General features: G+C 47.2%; 1 protein-coding gene across 2 annotated transcripts in view; it reads right to left on the bottom strand.

Annotated features, from left to right (window-relative positions):
• Positions 1-17362, bottom strand: part of FGD5 (FYVE, RhoGEF and PH domain containing 5) — a 122881-nt gene that overhangs the window by 29737 nt on the left and 75782 nt on the right. The window contains exons 6-10 of one of the 2 annotated variants that reach the window (XM_058725886.1): positions 4382-4542; positions 3964-4120; positions 3232-3319; positions 1439-1489; positions 772-830 (exon numbers count right to left, since the gene is read on the bottom strand). In XM_058725886.1, coding sequence (XP_058581869.1) covers positions 772-830; positions 1439-1489; positions 3232-3319; positions 3964-4120; positions 4382-4542 — 516 coding nt within the window. The remainder of the gene's footprint in view (positions 1-771; positions 831-1438; positions 1490-3231; positions 3320-3963; positions 4121-4381; positions 4543-17362) is intronic. The other variant, XM_058725887.1, reaches the window with a different exon arrangement.

The raw sequence follows: 17362 nt of genomic DNA, 5'->3' as shown, positions 1-17362 counted from the left end.
CGCTCCGTGTACCTGTCCCAGCAGAGCTGGGCAACTGCTCGGTGCACATACCACCATCACTCCCACCTCTGCCCATGGAACCCAGCACTTGATCACCGAACTCTTTCCCCCCGAGCTAGGACTCAGCCTCAGAATCCTTCTCAACACAAAGCTCAGGCCTACTTAAAGCTTAGTGGAACAGAAAATATGTGGACACAAGTGACCAAGGTAGCCACTTGAACAGAGTTGGGATGTAGGATAAGTTGGCCTTCCTTGGCAGAAAACTAGTAAATACAGGATCAGTGTCCAACAGTCACTTGCTGGCAGAAACAAGCGTGCACTTAGAGCTCACGTATTCTTGTGGACGAGTGGTTTTCAAACTTTTGTGAGCAAAACGTTTACCTAGAATGCTTGTTAAAAATGCACATCCCTGGACATTACCCCCAGATGTTCTGACTGAGAAGAGCTAAGGTCTATCAGGAATCTGTAGCTTACTAGGCACTCCAGGTGCTGATGCAGGTGGTCTCAGACCACAGTCTGGACATTACTTATCACATTCAGACAAGTCTGTAGCCTCCCCTCACTACCCTAATGCCACGGACCCGGACAGGAACACACAGTACTTGAGGTCACATAGTAAGTGTCAGGGCCAGAACTCAGGGGCCAAGAACTCTTGGCAAGGTCCCACGACACAGATGGTTGCCTGCAGCACCTCCAAAAGTGGAGTATCATAAGGCAGACCGGGGCAGGTTGGAGGAGGTCCTAGACCTGAACCCCAGGAAACAGACTTACCCCTTGCTCCATGCTGTCATTGGCGCGGTCTGTGACTTTGGAGATGAGGGTCAGTGCACCTGTGGAGGGAAGCAGAGAACGTAGCCGAGCCATCTGGGGAGGGCCAGTCCACTAGCACTATCCTCACCTCCTTTCTTCCCCTCTCTCCCCACTGCCCCCCAAGATCACTACAGTTGCAGGGCCTTGTATGTGGGTGCCACCAATTTTTCTCACACCTGGGTCAGGTCATAGGTTCAACCCTAGCTTTGCTACCGCTGCCTAAGTGACCTTTACAGTGATTTGACCACTTTGTGCCTTAGTTCCCTTGGCTATAAATTGAATATGTTAAAATAGGGACTGTCCTGGCAGGTCATATGCAGGCACAGTCACATAGAATTGGGAGGAAACAGGGACACTGTGGTGACTTTTTTATACCTGGCACTACCTCCTATCACCAATGCTGATTACCCTCTTCTCCTTTGACTGGATGACAGCCCATCCCAGGGAGCCCTGTGGTTGAGGTGAGCAGGGAATAACCTCAGAAGCCCCAGAGGTCTCATGTCCACTGCACATCTAGCTACCAGGGAAGAGAATATGTCCCGGGCCTGAACTGGTGGAGAGTCCAGAGCTAGGGGACAGGGGCCAAAGAGAAATGTGTCCCCATCCTCCAGGTTCATGCTGCACTTACCCTGTGTGTTATCGTACTCAGCTGAGTCCGGACAAAGGTTGTTTAAATAGTCTGCAGGTAGAACAAGAGCCAGGGGTCAGTCTGCCCTAGGGAGACCAGGCCCTCTGTCTGCAGCAGGAGCCGACCCCCCCGCCGCTTTCCAGACTTGGAAGAAAAGGGCCGGAAGAATGGGGTATGCATCCCCTCACCCTTGCTAGCCTACTACAACACCACGCTAGGACAAAATCAGGCCCCTGGACCATCACCAGCATCACTGCCACCACCGCTAGCCATTCACTCATTCAACAACTACTGAGCACTTGCTGTGTGCCTGGTACTGTGCTATGCCCTCAGCATATAGACACAGACAAGGCGAAACCCTGCCTCTGAGAAGCACACTGTCTATTGGGGGAACATATGTGACCATCAACACAGCGGTGTGTGACGTGTTAAACCTTTAACACATTTATACCCACAGGCTCTATGTGGGTTGGCCTCTCTACAGCCACCTACCAATGTCACTCACTTATTCTGGCAATGCTGGCATTCTTACTCTTTTCTGGAACATGTTAAACCTGTTAATAGCCCCAGGGCCTTTGCACTCACTATTCCCTCTACTTGGTAGTCTCTTTTTCCAGATCTTCAGAGGGTTCATGTCCTCACTTTGCTGAGATCTCTGTGCAGTGTTACCTCCTCAGACAGGTCCTTCCTGAGTGCTGTATCTAATTCAGAGCACTTTTACCTCCATCCCCTTAAACCCCTTTATCTTCTTCAGAGCTCTTATCACTGACATACCATATTTTTATTTCCTTGTTAGAGTAAAAACTCCACAGTGTCACAGAGTTTTGGCTGTCTAATGCACTACTATACCTCCAGCATCTAGCACGGGGCCTGGGACACAGTAGATGCTCAATAAACATTTGTTGAATCAGATGAACAAATTCTCTGCCCCTTGGCCCTAATGTACTTTCCTTACAGCCCTGGTCCCTACCTGGAATTACATGCATATCTCTACATGTGGGTATCTGTCTCCCCCACTGGAATAGCAGTCCTCCAGGCCCAGGGACTTTGTCCATTTGGGAGGCAGCTGGGTAAGTGAGTCTGGACAGAGGTGTGGTGCTTCCTGGCAGGTAGAGGTAGGGGAGGGGATGATATTCCCCGAGGAGAGTTTGTAATTGTAAAGAGGGAAGGAAGGGAACAGGACCTAGGACTGAGCCCTGAGAAACACTGACATTTATTATGAAACAGTAGAGGAAGGAAGACTGTCAACACAGATGGAGAAGGGTAAGCAGAGAGGTCTGAGGGAGGCACAGAGAGAGTATATCACAGAAGCCTCAGGATGGGAGGGTTTTCGAGAAGCAGGAAGTGACCAGTGGCAAAGCCACAGAGATGGCCACAGTAGGTCCAAGGTGGAAAATGTCCACTGATTTGGCCCCAAGAAGGGCTTTGGTGGTAAGAACAGATCTAGGGAAATGAGACACCCACTGAGGAAATGCAGAACAGGGGAAGGTATGACTTCATGTGTTTTAGGATGGGAGAGGCTGAAGGAAGACACAGAAGGTGGCCACTGAAGCAAGGTTTCCAAGGTGGCAGCAGAGGGTCCAAAGCTTTGCTGAAGGGAAGATGGTGGCAGAGTCTAGCTGGTCTGGAGGGTCAGGAGCCAGGAACTGAGAACAATCCCCATCCCTGCCCATTCCCGGCACAGTGGGAGGGGAGGTTATGATCACATCGCTTGCCACCATTACCTGAACCCCTCCTCAGGTGCCTTCCCTCCCGCATCACCTCAGTGCACCCTGACCTCCTGTGGGGCCCACCTGTGAGGAGCACTTGGTACTGGAAGAGGCGCTGAACCACCCGCAGCAGCCGGTGCTTCACGTTCTGGCCACCTCCTTGCTGACTCTGCTGCTCCCAAGAGACAGAGAGGACAAAACTCCGTCAGAGACCCCTGTCTCAGGGCACCAAGCTCACAGCATCCCTCATACACTGTCCCATCCACACCTCTTCCTGGCCACACTGAACTTCTCCCCCAGCTCTAAAACCAGGTTCCCTTCCTCCAGGAAGGCCTCCCAGATTAGCACCAGTTCATTCCTTCTGTGACAGTTCATTCCTTCAGGCTCACAGTCAGTGCTATATTCAGTAACATGCAACTCCTAGTCCCTGCTTTGCATCTAGTATTAGTAAAAGAAAAAAAACCCTCATTTTTCCTGTTCAGTAACTGTATCCCCAGTTAGTGACCATCTGTTGGTCATTCCAATGGGTGTGGCCCCAGCTTGCATTGTGCTTTTCTACTGGGACAGGAGAATGGCCACTAAAACTCCCACCAAGGTGGGGGCTCATGGAGTTGTCATCAATTGCCCAACAGGGTATGTCCTAGGCTCTAAGTGTTCCCTCCTTCTGGGTCACCCTCTCCTCTCCCAGCCAGGGCTTCCCCTCTGACCCTCAGCCTCAGACCTACCAAGAAGCCCCACTGATTTTCAGTAAGCCCTTCCATGCCCACCCCACCCCTGGATCCTTAGAGCAGGTTCTCAGAGGACCAAGGGACCCACCTCAAACTCACGGACAGCAGCTGCCAGCCGGGGGGAATGCAGGCAGTTCTCACTGAGTAGACTCAGACACCTGTCGAACTGCAGGATGTGAGCAGCATGGTGATCAAACTCCTGCTCCCGGGCCAGGAAGACATCGGCCACCTTCTGCTGGTCCTCCCTGCAGCCGGGTAGGGAGATGGGACAGTGAGAACTCAGCCTCATGACCAGCACGGTGTTAGTTGGTGAGCGTTGATCATGTCACTGGGTAGTGGTCCCAACTTGACCCTCCCACACTCATTTTACTTTGGGCAAAGGACCCAACATCTGCACCTCGGCTTCTGCATTGGTCAAACAGAGACGCAGTTTCACTTGGTGGGGTGTTAACCACGCCATCCCCCCGTGCAACGCAAGTAGGGGCAGCAGACCATGGACAGCTCACCAGTGCAATAGCCTCTCCCTCAGCTCCTCCAGGATCCCCTGGTGAAGGTCTCGGATGGCTGGGAGTTCACTCAGGCCGCGCCTCAGCTCCTCTCTGGCCAATGTGTCCTTGCTCTCATGGTCTATTTCATCCAAGGCCCTCATGACAGCTCCGTGGAAATCCTGAAACCCCAAAGGCCCGTCATCCCACAGTTGATAGGCCTGAGCACAAGTCCCCTGCAGCTTTGAACCCCTGGCCTACATACAGATAGCACAAGACCTTAGGCCAGCATCTCAGACCCCAGCGTTCTCACCTGTAAAAGAGGGGTGGTAACACGCACCTGCTGTTCACAGGTAACTGATGCCCAAAGAACACCCACCACAACTCCTGGTGCAGTGGGAGGCTTTCAAGCATGTTCACTCCCGAACTTAGGTTTTGCTCTTCTTCGGAAAAGTTGGGCAATTCCCTCTCTGAAGAAGTACAAAGCTCTGCTCTACCGTTATCCGTCTTTGAAAAGGTTCATGCACTGTGTTGTTTTAAAGCAAAGTCTAAAGAAGTCATAGGCAACCACTCCATGGGGTGTTAAGCAGTCACTGGAAACGATGCAGATGGTGTCTATGTAAACATATTCGTGTCCTAGAGTTAGGACATCAAGAAGGGATATACCGTTGTCTTTCCACCCTGACATGGCTGTCTAAAACAGGAACAAAGGAAAAAGCTGAAAAGAAATGGAGTGAAATGTAAACAGTGGCTGTGTCAGGGGTATAAGATTAGGAATGGTTTTTTTCTTCTCTGTTTTCTTTCCTTTAAAAAAATTTTTTTTTACATTTATTTATTTTTAAGAGACAGAGAGAGACAGAGTACAAGTGGGGAGGGGCAGAGAGGGAGACACAGAATCAGACGCAGGCTCCAGGCTCTGAGCTGTCAGCACAGAGCCTGACGTGGGGCTGGAACCCACGAGCTGCGAGATCATGACCTGAGTCGAAGTCGGACGCTTAACCGACTGAGCCACCCAGGTGCCCCATCTTCTCTGTTTTCTAAAATTTCTGTATTGTGATTCATTACTTTAAAAATTCAACTAAATTTAATGATCTTTCTCACAACAAAAAACTATCTTCAAATCTACCTGCTCTTGCATGAGCCCCAGGCCTGAAGTTTTAATTATATGGAATATACTGAAACCACCTTGAATTGTGGAATAATAAACACCAGGAAAACCTCAGTATCAGAGGGCATGTGGTCCAGCCCCAATCAAGGCCAAATCACCTTTATAACATTCAGGAAGGATGCCCACACTGCCTTGTTTGATTGCCTCTCTGACAGAGAACTCATTACTGACGTAGACAGTTAATTCCACTGCTGAACAGTTTTTATTGCTAGAATTGTCTCTTTACATTGAGATCTGAAAGGGGAAAATGCCTGAGAGGATGGACAGTCCCTCCTCCAGGAAGTCTTTCTGGTCTTCTCCAGAAAAGGAGTGCAGGAGAAGGGGAGGACTGGGAAAAAAAGGCAGGGAAATGGGACAGGGCTAGAGAGAAAGACAAAGGGAGAGATAAAAATGAGAAAGCAGAGAGAAGGAGAGAGGGAGAAAGAGGAGAAAAGATGGAGGGTAGGAAGGAAGGAGGGACTGATGGAGAGCAGGACACAGAACCCTCCAATATCTGTAAAGAGGCTGCTGTGCTGTCAGACAGAGGACAGCAGGTGTGGAGGTGACAAAGGTCCCTGCTTCCTGAACACCTCTTCCAGTCCAGAGCTGACTTCCTGCTGCTGTAACCTGCCCTTCCGGGAATCTGGGCAGAGATGGCAGGGAGGACAAGGAGAGGGCACCCACCCTGGCTTGTGGTCCCACGGAGGGAGAATGAGCTGGTTCCTCCTGAGGCCAGCCCTCATCAGTCCCAGTCTGGTGCAGTTTGAAGGTTTCAGGACACCTCTAGCCCCATCACCAAGGTCAGAAACTTGGGGCTGAGTATTCAACTAATGAATGGATTCTCTGGTTGAAGGCGTGTGTGTCCTTAAGTGGAGACCACATGCTTGAGCTATAATTAGAAATCAAGAGTGGCTGGGTGGTTCAGGCGGTTGGGTGTCTGACTTCGGCTCAGGTCATGATCTCACAGCTCATGAGTTTGAACCCCGCGTTGGGCTCTGTGCTGACAGCTCAGAGCCTGGAGCCTGCTTTGGATTCTGTGTCTCCCCATCTCTCTGCCCCTCCCCCACTCATGCTCTGTCTCTGTCTCTCAAAAATAAATAAATGTTAAAAAAAAAAATCAAATCCCATTGTACCTAAGCTATCAGAACCTTTCCTGAAAGCATGTTTCAGAGGGTGAAGAAAGTATGAACTACAAGTGAGAGGGAAAGGGAGGTAACGTTTAATTCTTATTTCTGCCCACAGCTGGCTCTAGGACACTGGGGTCATTGTGAACCTGGAGTGGGGGTTTCTCTGCTGACCCAAGGGCAGGAGGACCCTCCCATTCTTCCTTATGGGTCTCCATGTTTAGGAGCCAGGCTCCAGCCCTACAGGGTCTTCTCAGCCCTGGAATCCCAGAGAAAGAAAGAAAACGTCCTGATGAAGAAGGATAATTCCTTTTGCTTGGGCTTGGGCAGCTGATTGACAGACTTTCAACACATTGTTATTGGCTCTGTGCCAGGTTCAAGCCCAGCTACACCAGAAGAAGCTGATGACTGTGGGCAAGCTGTCACTTATCTGAGCCTCATTTTCCTCATCTGTAAAATGGAAATAATGGCACCACTAACTACAGCATGAGGCTGTTGAGAGGCTCATCCTGATGCTTAAAACTGCTTTATAAACTGTAAAGTGCTATCCCCATTGCAGTTGTGATTATATTTTAGCTATGACATCTTCAGAGTAGGGTTACATCTGTTTTGTTTCCTGCTGTGTTTCTAAAGCCCAACAGAGCATGTGACACAGAGGAGTTTTATTATACTTGCTGACTAACAGAAAGACCTTATTTATTTAGCAGGAGAGTGAGCCACAGGGGAGCCAAGACTGCAATCTGGTCACCCTGCAGCCCGGACCACCACAGAAAGAGGAAGAGGGAGAGAAGGAAGGACAAGCAAAGACAAGACTGATGGTTGCATGTGCATTGTACCCCAGGGAGCTAAAATATTAACTGCTCTGCAAGCTAGTTTCTCATCTGTAATTAATTCTCACTAAATTGACTAAGTCCCACTGGGCAGGATGGCCATCATCGACACGACTCATTTCAAAAACCAGAGCATAATTGGACTCGCCACAAACATCCGTTCTTAAAACTCATGCATCGGCTGGAAGCACCGAGTGCCTGTCGCACCATCCATCACTCCCTGAAAGGTTTCTGCTGTCTTAATAGTTCTGGCCATCATTGCACCTGGGGGCTCTCAGACGGAGGAAGGAGGTAGGAGATACCCAGCCCTCATCCCTTATTCGTTCAAAGTGAGTGCCTGCTCTGCACCAAGTCCCAAGGAGGGAGTAGGAGCAGGAAATGCTGTTCTGCCCTCAAAGAGTTTGCAATCTTGAGGAAAAGAAAGGAGTAAAAACACAATTTCAACACAGAAGTAGAAGTACTGTGAGTGGGCAAGGCACAGGGGCTGTGGCAGGCCATAAGAGGGAGACCTGACTTAGCTCTGGGAAAGCATCCTATCTCCTCTGAGATAGGAAGGGAGTGTTTCAGGCAGAGGAGGCAACATGTGCAAAGGCCCTGAGGTGGAGGAGGCACTAAGTTAAATGTGTCTTGGGTGCAGTATGCATGTACATGTGAGTGTGCGCACTGTGCAAGTGCACAGGACTGGAATATGATGGCAATGGACGGTCAGACAGACGACCCATACCACAGGGCCCTGCAGGGTTTTAAAGGCAATTGGGTTTCATCCTGGGGTGACAGGGAACCACTGGACCAAATATCTATCTTACAAAATTCACGTTGTTGGGAGAACAAACTGGAGGTGGCCAGAACGAGAGCAAGACCAGTGAGAAGGCCGTCGCAGTCATCCAGGAGAAAGGCCCTGACCCAATGGTGGCCATGGGGACCGAGAGAGGGAATGGACTGGAGATAATAAGGAAGAAGAACTGAGTGGCCACAATGCCTACAGGATCCAATCCAAACGCATCTGGGCACCAGAGTTCTTCTTGATCTGGTTCCCCTTCTCACCATGCCCACTTACCAGCTCTCTGTGGAGCCTCTGCTCCAGCCTTAGAGGCTCTAGACCCCAAGCCAAGGCCTAGAGAACACAAATGAGTCCTTGTCAACCTGGAGAGTTGCAAATGTGTGACCCTGAGCAAGTCACTTCATCTGTATGGACCTCAATTTCCCCCTCTGCTAAATGGGAATACAAATACCTTCTTCACAGTGTTTGTGCATATTGCCTTCTGCTCTGTTTAAGGATTCTTTGTTTCCTGTGCTTCCCTTCTCCCCTAGACTCTGTTTCACTTATCTCTGTCTCCCTCGCCCTGCACAGGGAAGGTGATCAACACATGACAACTATAGTTTGGCACTATTATTATTTCCATTTTATTTCCAATAAAATAATCAGGTCCAGAAGGATTAAGTAAATTGCCCAACGTCATCAAGATGGCAAGATCTGGGCCCAAGTCGGCCTGACTCCAAAGTTGTAGCTCTCTTACAGATGGCCCAGACGGGGGAGTGACAGATGCAGGTCAAGGAGGGGGACTAGAATGCGGTTCCTGAGTGCTAGCCAGGGCTTCTGGCCCAATCTCAGAGACCCTGGGGCAGCTTGGTGGAGAGGCCCGAGTGTGAGGACTGCCTCTCTGCCTCTGGGGCTCAGACAAGTTTCCTGGAGCTCACAGCATTCTCAGGACCCTGTCCTGGGCTTGTGTAAAGTGGAAGCTGGGACTTCATATGTAGAGGCCTGGGCCCTTGGCCCCTTTTTCTCTTCTCCAAACCTGCTACTGAGTTTTCTAGGCAACACAGCACCTCTATTCTCTGAGCTAAACAGTTGGTGGGTGGCCAAGGTCCTCTTTGCAAGTAGTCAAACCACTGATGTTGTTGCCAAAAGTCAAGTGGACTCACTGGGATCCCATCTGGCCAAACGCACACCAACCTCAACCACGACCCACCTGTGTCACAAACATGCATTGGCAGGCCATGAGCTGTCCAGCAGACATGACTTCACCTGGCATGGTCAGCCACTGGAGGGTACTGTGGAACCCTGAAAACAATTCTGTTTTCAGAGGGGCAAAGACTCCTTCAGCTGTATACAAAATGTATGAACCACACAGAAAAATAAATACATTGGACTTCATGTTAACAGATGACTATGGAAAAGGGAATCTGGTTGTGCTATGTACTACTCCTATCCTTGTTACTTTTCTGTAAAGCTGAATTTTTTTAAATAGAAGTTTAAAAAATCATTGAAAAAGTAAGATGAAAAGGGGAAAAATGGTTAGAAATAAATTTAACAAAAGAAGCATAGAACCTACACTCTGAAAACAACAAAACTTCATCGAAAGAAATTAAAGAAGACCTAGGTAAATGGAAAGAGGTCTCGTATACACAACTTAATATTAAGAGGGTAACATTCCCCAAGTTGATATAGAGATTCGTCTTAACCCTCATCAAAATCCCAGTCACCTGTTTGTAGAGAAACTTGACAAGCTGATTCTAAAATTCACATGAAGATACAAGGACCCAGAATAGTCAAAACTATCTTGAGGGGCACCTGGGTGGCTCAGTCAGGGTCTGACTGGCTCAGGTCATGATCTCACAGTTTGTGAGTTCAAGTCCTGCGTCGGGCTCTGTGCTGACAGTTCAGACCCTGGAGCCTGCTTCGGATTCTGTGTCTCCCTCTCTCTCTGCCCCTCCCCTGCTCACACTCTGTCTCTCTCTCTCAAAAATAAATAAACATTATATAAAAATTTGAAAAAAGAAAAAACAAAAAACAATCTTGAAAAAGAAGAACAAAGGTGAAAGACTCATGGTTCCTGGTTTCAAAACTTACTATAGGCCTAAAGGAATCAAGATTGTGTGGTATTGGTATAGGACAGACATAAAGATCAATGAAATAGAATTCAGAGTCCAGAGATAAACTCAGAAATAAATGTTTATGGTTAAGTGATTTTTAGCAAGGGTGCCAAGAAAATTCAGTGGGGAAAAAAAGCCTTTTCAACAAATGGTGCTGAGATATTTGGATATCCACATTCAAAAGAATAAATTTGGACTCCTTCTTTATATCCTATACAAAAATTAACCCAGAATCAAATACTTAAATGTGAAAGCTAAAACTATAAAACTCTTTAAAGAAAATATGGGAGGGCCGCCTGGGTGGCTCAGTCAGTTAAGCATCCAACTTCAGCTCAGGTCATGATCTCACAGTTTATGGGTTAGAGCCCCACATTGGGCTCTGTGCTCACAGCTCAGAGCCTGGAGCCTGCCTCAGATTCTGAGCCTCCCCCTCTCTCTCCGCGCCTCCCTGCTCACGCTGTCTCTCTCTCTCAAAAATAAATAAACATTAAAAAAATAATAAAGAAAGAAAATACGGGAGTAAATCTTTGTGACTTGGAGCTAGACAAAGCTTTCTTAGATATAACATCAAAAATGCAACCAACAAAAGAAAAAATTAGATTACATTAAAATTAAAAACTTATATGCTTCAAAGGACACCATGGAGACAATGAAAAGACAAGCCACAGAACAGGAGGGATTATTTGCAAATCACATATCTGATAAGGGACTTGCATGTATATAGAACCACAATGAAAAGATAGCCCTTTAAAAAATGGGCAAAGGATTTGAAAAGACAGTTCTCCAAACGAAATATACAAATGACCAAGAAGTACATGAAAAGATAGATGCCTGACATCATTAGTCATTAGGGAGATGCAAAATCAAAACCACAGTGAGATCCCACTTTATATCCACCAGGATGGCTATAATAAAAAAGACAGATAATAACAAGTTCTGCAAGGAGAATCTAAAATGGTGCAGCCACTTTGGAAAACAGCTGGTAGTTCCTCAAAAGGTTAAAAAGTTACCATATGGTCCAGAAATTGCACTCTTAGGTATATTCCCAAGAGAATGGAAAATGTATGTTCATACAAGAATTTGCCCATGAATGTTCATGGCAGCATTTTCAAAATAATCAAAAAGTGGAAAGAACTCAAATGTCCATCAACTGATGAATGGATAACAAAACGTGGTCTATCCACACAATGGAATATTAGCCATGAAAGGGGTGAAGTACTGACACATGCTACAATGTGGATGAACCTTGCTGCAATTTACGTGAAATTTCAAAAACAGGAAAACCTACAAGAGATAGAACTAGACAGTGGGTGCCTAGGGCTGAGGCAGAGTGATGGCGAGTGACAGCTTTGGGGTTTGGGGTTTCTTTTTGGGATCATGAGAATGTGCCAAAATGGATTGTCGTGATGATTACACAACTCTGAATGTGCTAAAAACCATCGTATTTTACACTTTAAATGGCTGAATTGTATGGTATAAGATTTATATCCCAATTAAGCTATTAAAAATTGAATACGGAAGCCACAGATTGGGAGAATATTTACAATGCATATATCTGAAAATAGACTTGTGTCCAGGATATTTAAAGAATTCCTATATATCCATAAGAAAAAGACAACCTAATTAAAAAGTAGGCAAAAGAACTTCAAATGAGGATTTTCAAATGGCTAATAAACAGAAAGATACTCAATTTCATCAACCATCAGTTGGTGGTTGCTGCTAAAACAACAATGAGAAACCACTACACAATCACCAGAATGGCCATGAGTAGAAAGATGGGCAATACCAAAACGCTGGGCAGCATGAGGAATGTTATTCCCAAATGTTGGGGGTGGGAGTATATATATTCAACCACTCTGAAAACCTATTTGGCAGTTCCTAATAAAGCTGAATCTATGCTTACTCTATGACCAACAATTCCACTCTAGGTAGATACTGAGGAGAAATGATGTTTATGTTCCCTAATGATAAGTATATGAACATTCATAGCAGCTTTATAATAGCCCAAGCTGGAAACAGCCCAAATCATCATTAACAGGATAGATACACCAACTGTGGTATATCCACACAAAAGAATACTAATAGGCATGAAAACTTGGATGACTCTCACATATTATGTTGAGCTAAAGAAGCCAGACACAAAAGAATACATAATTCATGACTCCATTCATATGAAATCCAACAACAGGCTAAACCAATCCAATGTGATGGAAAGCAAAACAGTGGCAACCTCTGGAGGGTGATACAGACTGGGAAGGGGCACAGGAAACCTCCTGGGACGATGAAAATGCTCTACGAGTGGCAGTTACAAGCGTACGCACACGCATATATTAAATATTTAGGCTCTACCTTTAAAATTTGTGCACCTATCTGTAAGTTACAAAACATTTTTTAAAAAGGAAAGTGGTTCTCTGAGGTCCCTGGGTGAGGAAAGACAAGCACTGCTTTTCTCCACTGCTTTCATGTCTCCTCCAAGCCCTTTAATTAAAGTTAAACTCCAGGGCCTGGAGTTCATGGTCCTTCCAGAGCTGATCCAGCCTACCTTTGCAGCGGACTGCTCATTTCTGTATACCCCTGCTTCTCCAAGATAAGCCTGCTTCACAATTGTCTGTGGGACTTATTGAAAACCCAGATCGCTGGGCTCACCTCCAGAGTTTCCATCCAGTAGGCTGTGAATGGGGCTGGGTAATTTTCATTTCTCCCATGTTCCCAGGTGCTGCTGGGTCTTGGGACCACACTTGGAGCACTACTGCTTTATAGGAGTCCTCTTTCCAGCTGCTGTGTCTTTGTTCTGTGCTTCTGACATCTGGTCCATGTCTTGCTCATCTTTTAAAGCTGCTTCAAACCCTACCTCCATCAGGAAGGCCTCCTGGGTCAGTCTAGTGGCCTTTCAAGTATCCTACAGCCTCTGGAACTCTGGGGTTACAACCTGAAGGGAGCCACCTTGGTCTCAGAACGTGTCTGAAGTCTCATGTTTTAGCTTAAGAATTAAGGTGTATTTAACATTATTCTCCAAAATATATCCATGTGTGATTTAATTTACTTAATACATATCTAGGGGCAGCTATGTAGCTCAGTCAGTTAAGCTCCGACTTCAGCTCAGGTCATGATCTCACGGTTCGTGGGTTTGAGTCCCGATCGGGCTCTCTGCTGTCAGCACAGCGCCTGCTTCAGATCCTCTGACCCCCCTCTGTCTCTGCCTCTCCCCTGCTTGTGTTCTTTAAATAGACATTAACATTTTTTTTAATTAAAAAAATATATGTATCTAAAGCAAAGCAGGAGCGCTTAGAAAATGTGCTCTCTTTATGCTGTGGCCTCAAGTGCTCCTGGACACCTACTGCATACCTCAGGGAGGAATGCATGCATCCCAGCCTGAAAAGCAATGGCTTTACAGAATTTTGCATTGTCAGGCTATTTACTTACTCTGTATGTTTCTGTCATCTTCCCTCCAATTATGCAGGGAGCAGACTGTGTCTCATTCACTTTCACCCTTAGATTGACCCAGCTTTGTTCATAACTGTGCTGAGTGGATGTTTTTAAACCATATTTTCTAAAGCTCCTGGGGATCTGTGCACAGCCAGGATTGGGGAACAGTGTTCCAGAGGATGCTTCTCTCGAGGGGGCAGGGAATCACAGAGAACTCATGCCGAGTGGATTTTACAGGATCATGTATCTGTGGGTCTCAAATGTTACTGTCCATCAGCATCACCTGGAAGTTTTGTTAAAATGCAGATGCCCAGACCCTACCCCTAGAGTTTCTGATTTAGCAGTTGTGGGCTGGGGCCCAAGAATATGCATTTCCTATAAGTTCTCAGGTGCCACTGGTTCAGGGACCACATTCTGAGAACCACTGAAATAGATGATTATTTCTCACACTGTGCTCCATGGAGACCCAGGGATTAGAGAGGTGGAGGCAGAGCCCAAACTTTGGCCCCTCCCACCTTTGAAACAAAGCACCTCTGCTTTTAGCTACTCTTCATACCGAGGGTCTGAGTGAAATTCCACTTGAAGACAGTTTTCGTGGCTAAAAATGTCTGAGTCCCACCAGCCATCTCAGGGTGAGGGATTAAGGAGGAAGGGACTTTCCAGGGTCACACAGCAAGTTTTTTCCTGAACTGAATGAAAATATACAGGGAAGAGCCATGCACCTGGGATAGGAACCACTTTACTGAGAACTCCCCAACAGCTACTACATTCATACTTCCCAATAAGGACAGCTTACCCCTTCTCCAACAGTTCAGGTGGAAAGACAAGCACATTTTCTCACACTGAACCAAAATTTGTCTCTCTCTGAGTCCACCAAAGATCAATAAGTTCACTTTGTCCTGGAAGAGAGCCCAGCAAAGACTTAGAAACAGGGCCCTCCCCACTGAATTAAAACTTACTTTTTACTGTCATCTACGGACTGGAGCTACAAAAGTTAAAGTAAGACACTGTATGTTAACTAAAATTTAAATATAAAAAAAAATAAATGCAAAATGCTATGGTGGGTGGGATCCAGAACAGAAAAAAGACTTCAGTAAAAATGAAGGGTATCTGAATAAATTATGGAATTTAGTTAATACAAATAAATAAATAAAAGTAAGAGACAGACACAAAATCTTCCTATCTCCACACAACTTCCCCAGCATGAGGCTACCTGGGAGCTTGGTCTGGGTTAAACTGTGGGTGCCCTAGCATCATGCTCTCCCACCCAACCCACCAGACCACCCTTCCCCTCCTCCCCCTCCTTCAGGGCATCTGCTCTGCTCAGGGCTCCCAAGTTCCTATGCCTCCCTTTATGAAAGGCCTTGGGGCATGGCATTCAGGCTCTCCCTCAAGACCAGCTCTCCAAGCCCCTTCCTGTACACCACACACCCCCAAGCCCTCCACTCTGTGGACTCATTCCTGCTGCTCCTATCCCCTGGACAGTCTGTCCGTCAATGCCAGCTCAACATTCTCTCTTCTAGGAAGCCTTCCCTGATTTCATTCCTCCTGTGTACACTCATTCTCCCCTCCTTAGGTTCCCTGCCACCTAAAAGCACTGTTCCACTTCTGTTTGTTTCCTCCCCTTCTCAGGGCTCTGGGGTCAGATGGCCCTAGTCCTACTTCTTACTGGCTGTGTGACCTTGGGTAATTGGACTCATTCAACCATGTGAGAAATATTTATTGAGCACAGACTATGTGCAATTAAATGACATAATGTATGTAAATTGTCAACCACACAATAGGAGGTCAACAAATGCTCACTGCCACTCCTGCCACCCCTCCTCAGCATCAGCTACACTGGACATTGGCTGTAATGAGAAGCCAGAGCTGGCTGGGTGAGGAAAGAGGGGACCTGGGTGGGGAGTAAACTGATAGCACCCAGCTTACATAAACTCATAAATTTGCTAGTGAGTCCCTCTAGATTCTGTACTTGCCCCAATCATGTCAGCACCATGGCCACAGTTGAGTTAAACACGTATGCAGTGATAAGGAAGGGCTTCTGAGTAAGTGGCCTTTTCCTCCGAGAAGTCTGAGAAATCTGGCTTGTCCCGGACACTCCTGATGCGCTTTCAGGTAGCTACCACCATTGAGCAAGGTGGGTGTGGGAGGTGATGAGTGGGCTGGATGCAGGGAGGATCTAAGAAGCCTCTTGTCTGCCTTTCTGCCCTATGGCCTCCTAATAGTCCTCCCTAAGTCCCCTGACCCTTTCACAAAAGCCCGCTAGGCCCCTGAGAGCCCTCTCCCCACTCTACACACTCACTTCCTTGGGGAAATCCGGGTCACTGCTGGGGCTTCGGTTGACATCTCCACACTTGATCATTTCTGGTAGACATCCTGTGCCCAGCCCATCACTGGGATGTCCTTCACCCGCCCCTCATGGTTCACAAAACTCACACTAAACTCCTCATCACCCCCATGCCTAGCCTGACCCCCTCCAGCACTTGCTGCTATGGTGAGTCAGCAAGCCAGAAATCTGCTACCTCTCCTGTACCCCACAGCCACTCACCAAGCATGCTGTCCTCCAATCTGCCTGCAGCTCTCCAGTCCAGTATCACCTCCTGCTGGAATCACTCAATGGCCTCCCCACAGAACTGTAGGGGATCAAACCCAAAGCCCCACTTCTGTGTTGCTCTGCCCCTCACCTATCACCACTCTCTCACACACATGCTCCAGCCACCTAGAATTTCTTTAAGTTTCCAAACACTCCAATCTCTAACTGGCCTCTGGATCTTTGTACATGTGGATCCCCTTGCCAGGTACAAGCCTTCCTCACCTGGCTAATTGCTCCCCATCCTGTAGGTCTCAGCTTAGACACACTTCCTCTGGGAGTCCTTCTCCCATACCCAGAAGCCTGGGACATATTCCTTGTCTGAACCTCTCAGGCTCAGTATGCCCCTACCATTGTACTAATATTGTCCCTTTTTGCGCCTGTCTCCTTCCTAGACTGTCAGTCCCTGAAGCGCAGGGACCCCGTGCCCAGCACATAAGAGGTGCTCAGGAAATATTTCTGATGGAAGAAGTGGTAGGACTGCTATAAGGGCTGACCCCGCCATCACTCATTCATCAGATATTTACTGAGCCCTGATGGTGTACTGGGTCTCACAAGCCATCGGGAATGGGACCGGTCAAGCTCTCTGCCCTCCAGGAGCTCTGAGTTTAGTGAGGGAGAGACACAGTAAACAAGCCTCTAAAACAGCCCCAAAATAAATGAAGCAAAGTGGATGGAATGAAAAGGGAGGGAAAGATAAGTCAACAATCAGTAACCCCACTCTCAGTAAGGGACAGAAGGATGAGACAGAAAGCCAGCAAGGATGGAGGAGATTCAAAGCACCGTCGATCAGCCTGACCTAAGTGACATCTATAGGATACCCACCAGCTAGAGCAGAAAACACATTCTTTTCAAGCACACATGGAACATTCTCCAGGATATACTATACACCAGGCCACAAAACAAATCTCCATAAATTTAAAACCACACAATGTACATTCTCCAACCACGACAGCATTAAAAGCGAGCAGCGGGAGGAAATTTGGGAAATTCACAAATAGTTGGAAATAG

The sequence above is a fragment of the Neofelis nebulosa genome, chromosome 4 (assembly GCF_028018385.1).
Source record: "Neofelis nebulosa isolate mNeoNeb1 chromosome 4, mNeoNeb1.pri, whole genome shotgun sequence".
Lineage (NCBI taxonomy): Eukaryota > Metazoa > Chordata > Mammalia > Carnivora > Felidae > Neofelis > Neofelis nebulosa.
Note: the sequence above shows the minus strand (reverse complement) of the source record. Positions and strands in the feature narration are given on the sequence as shown.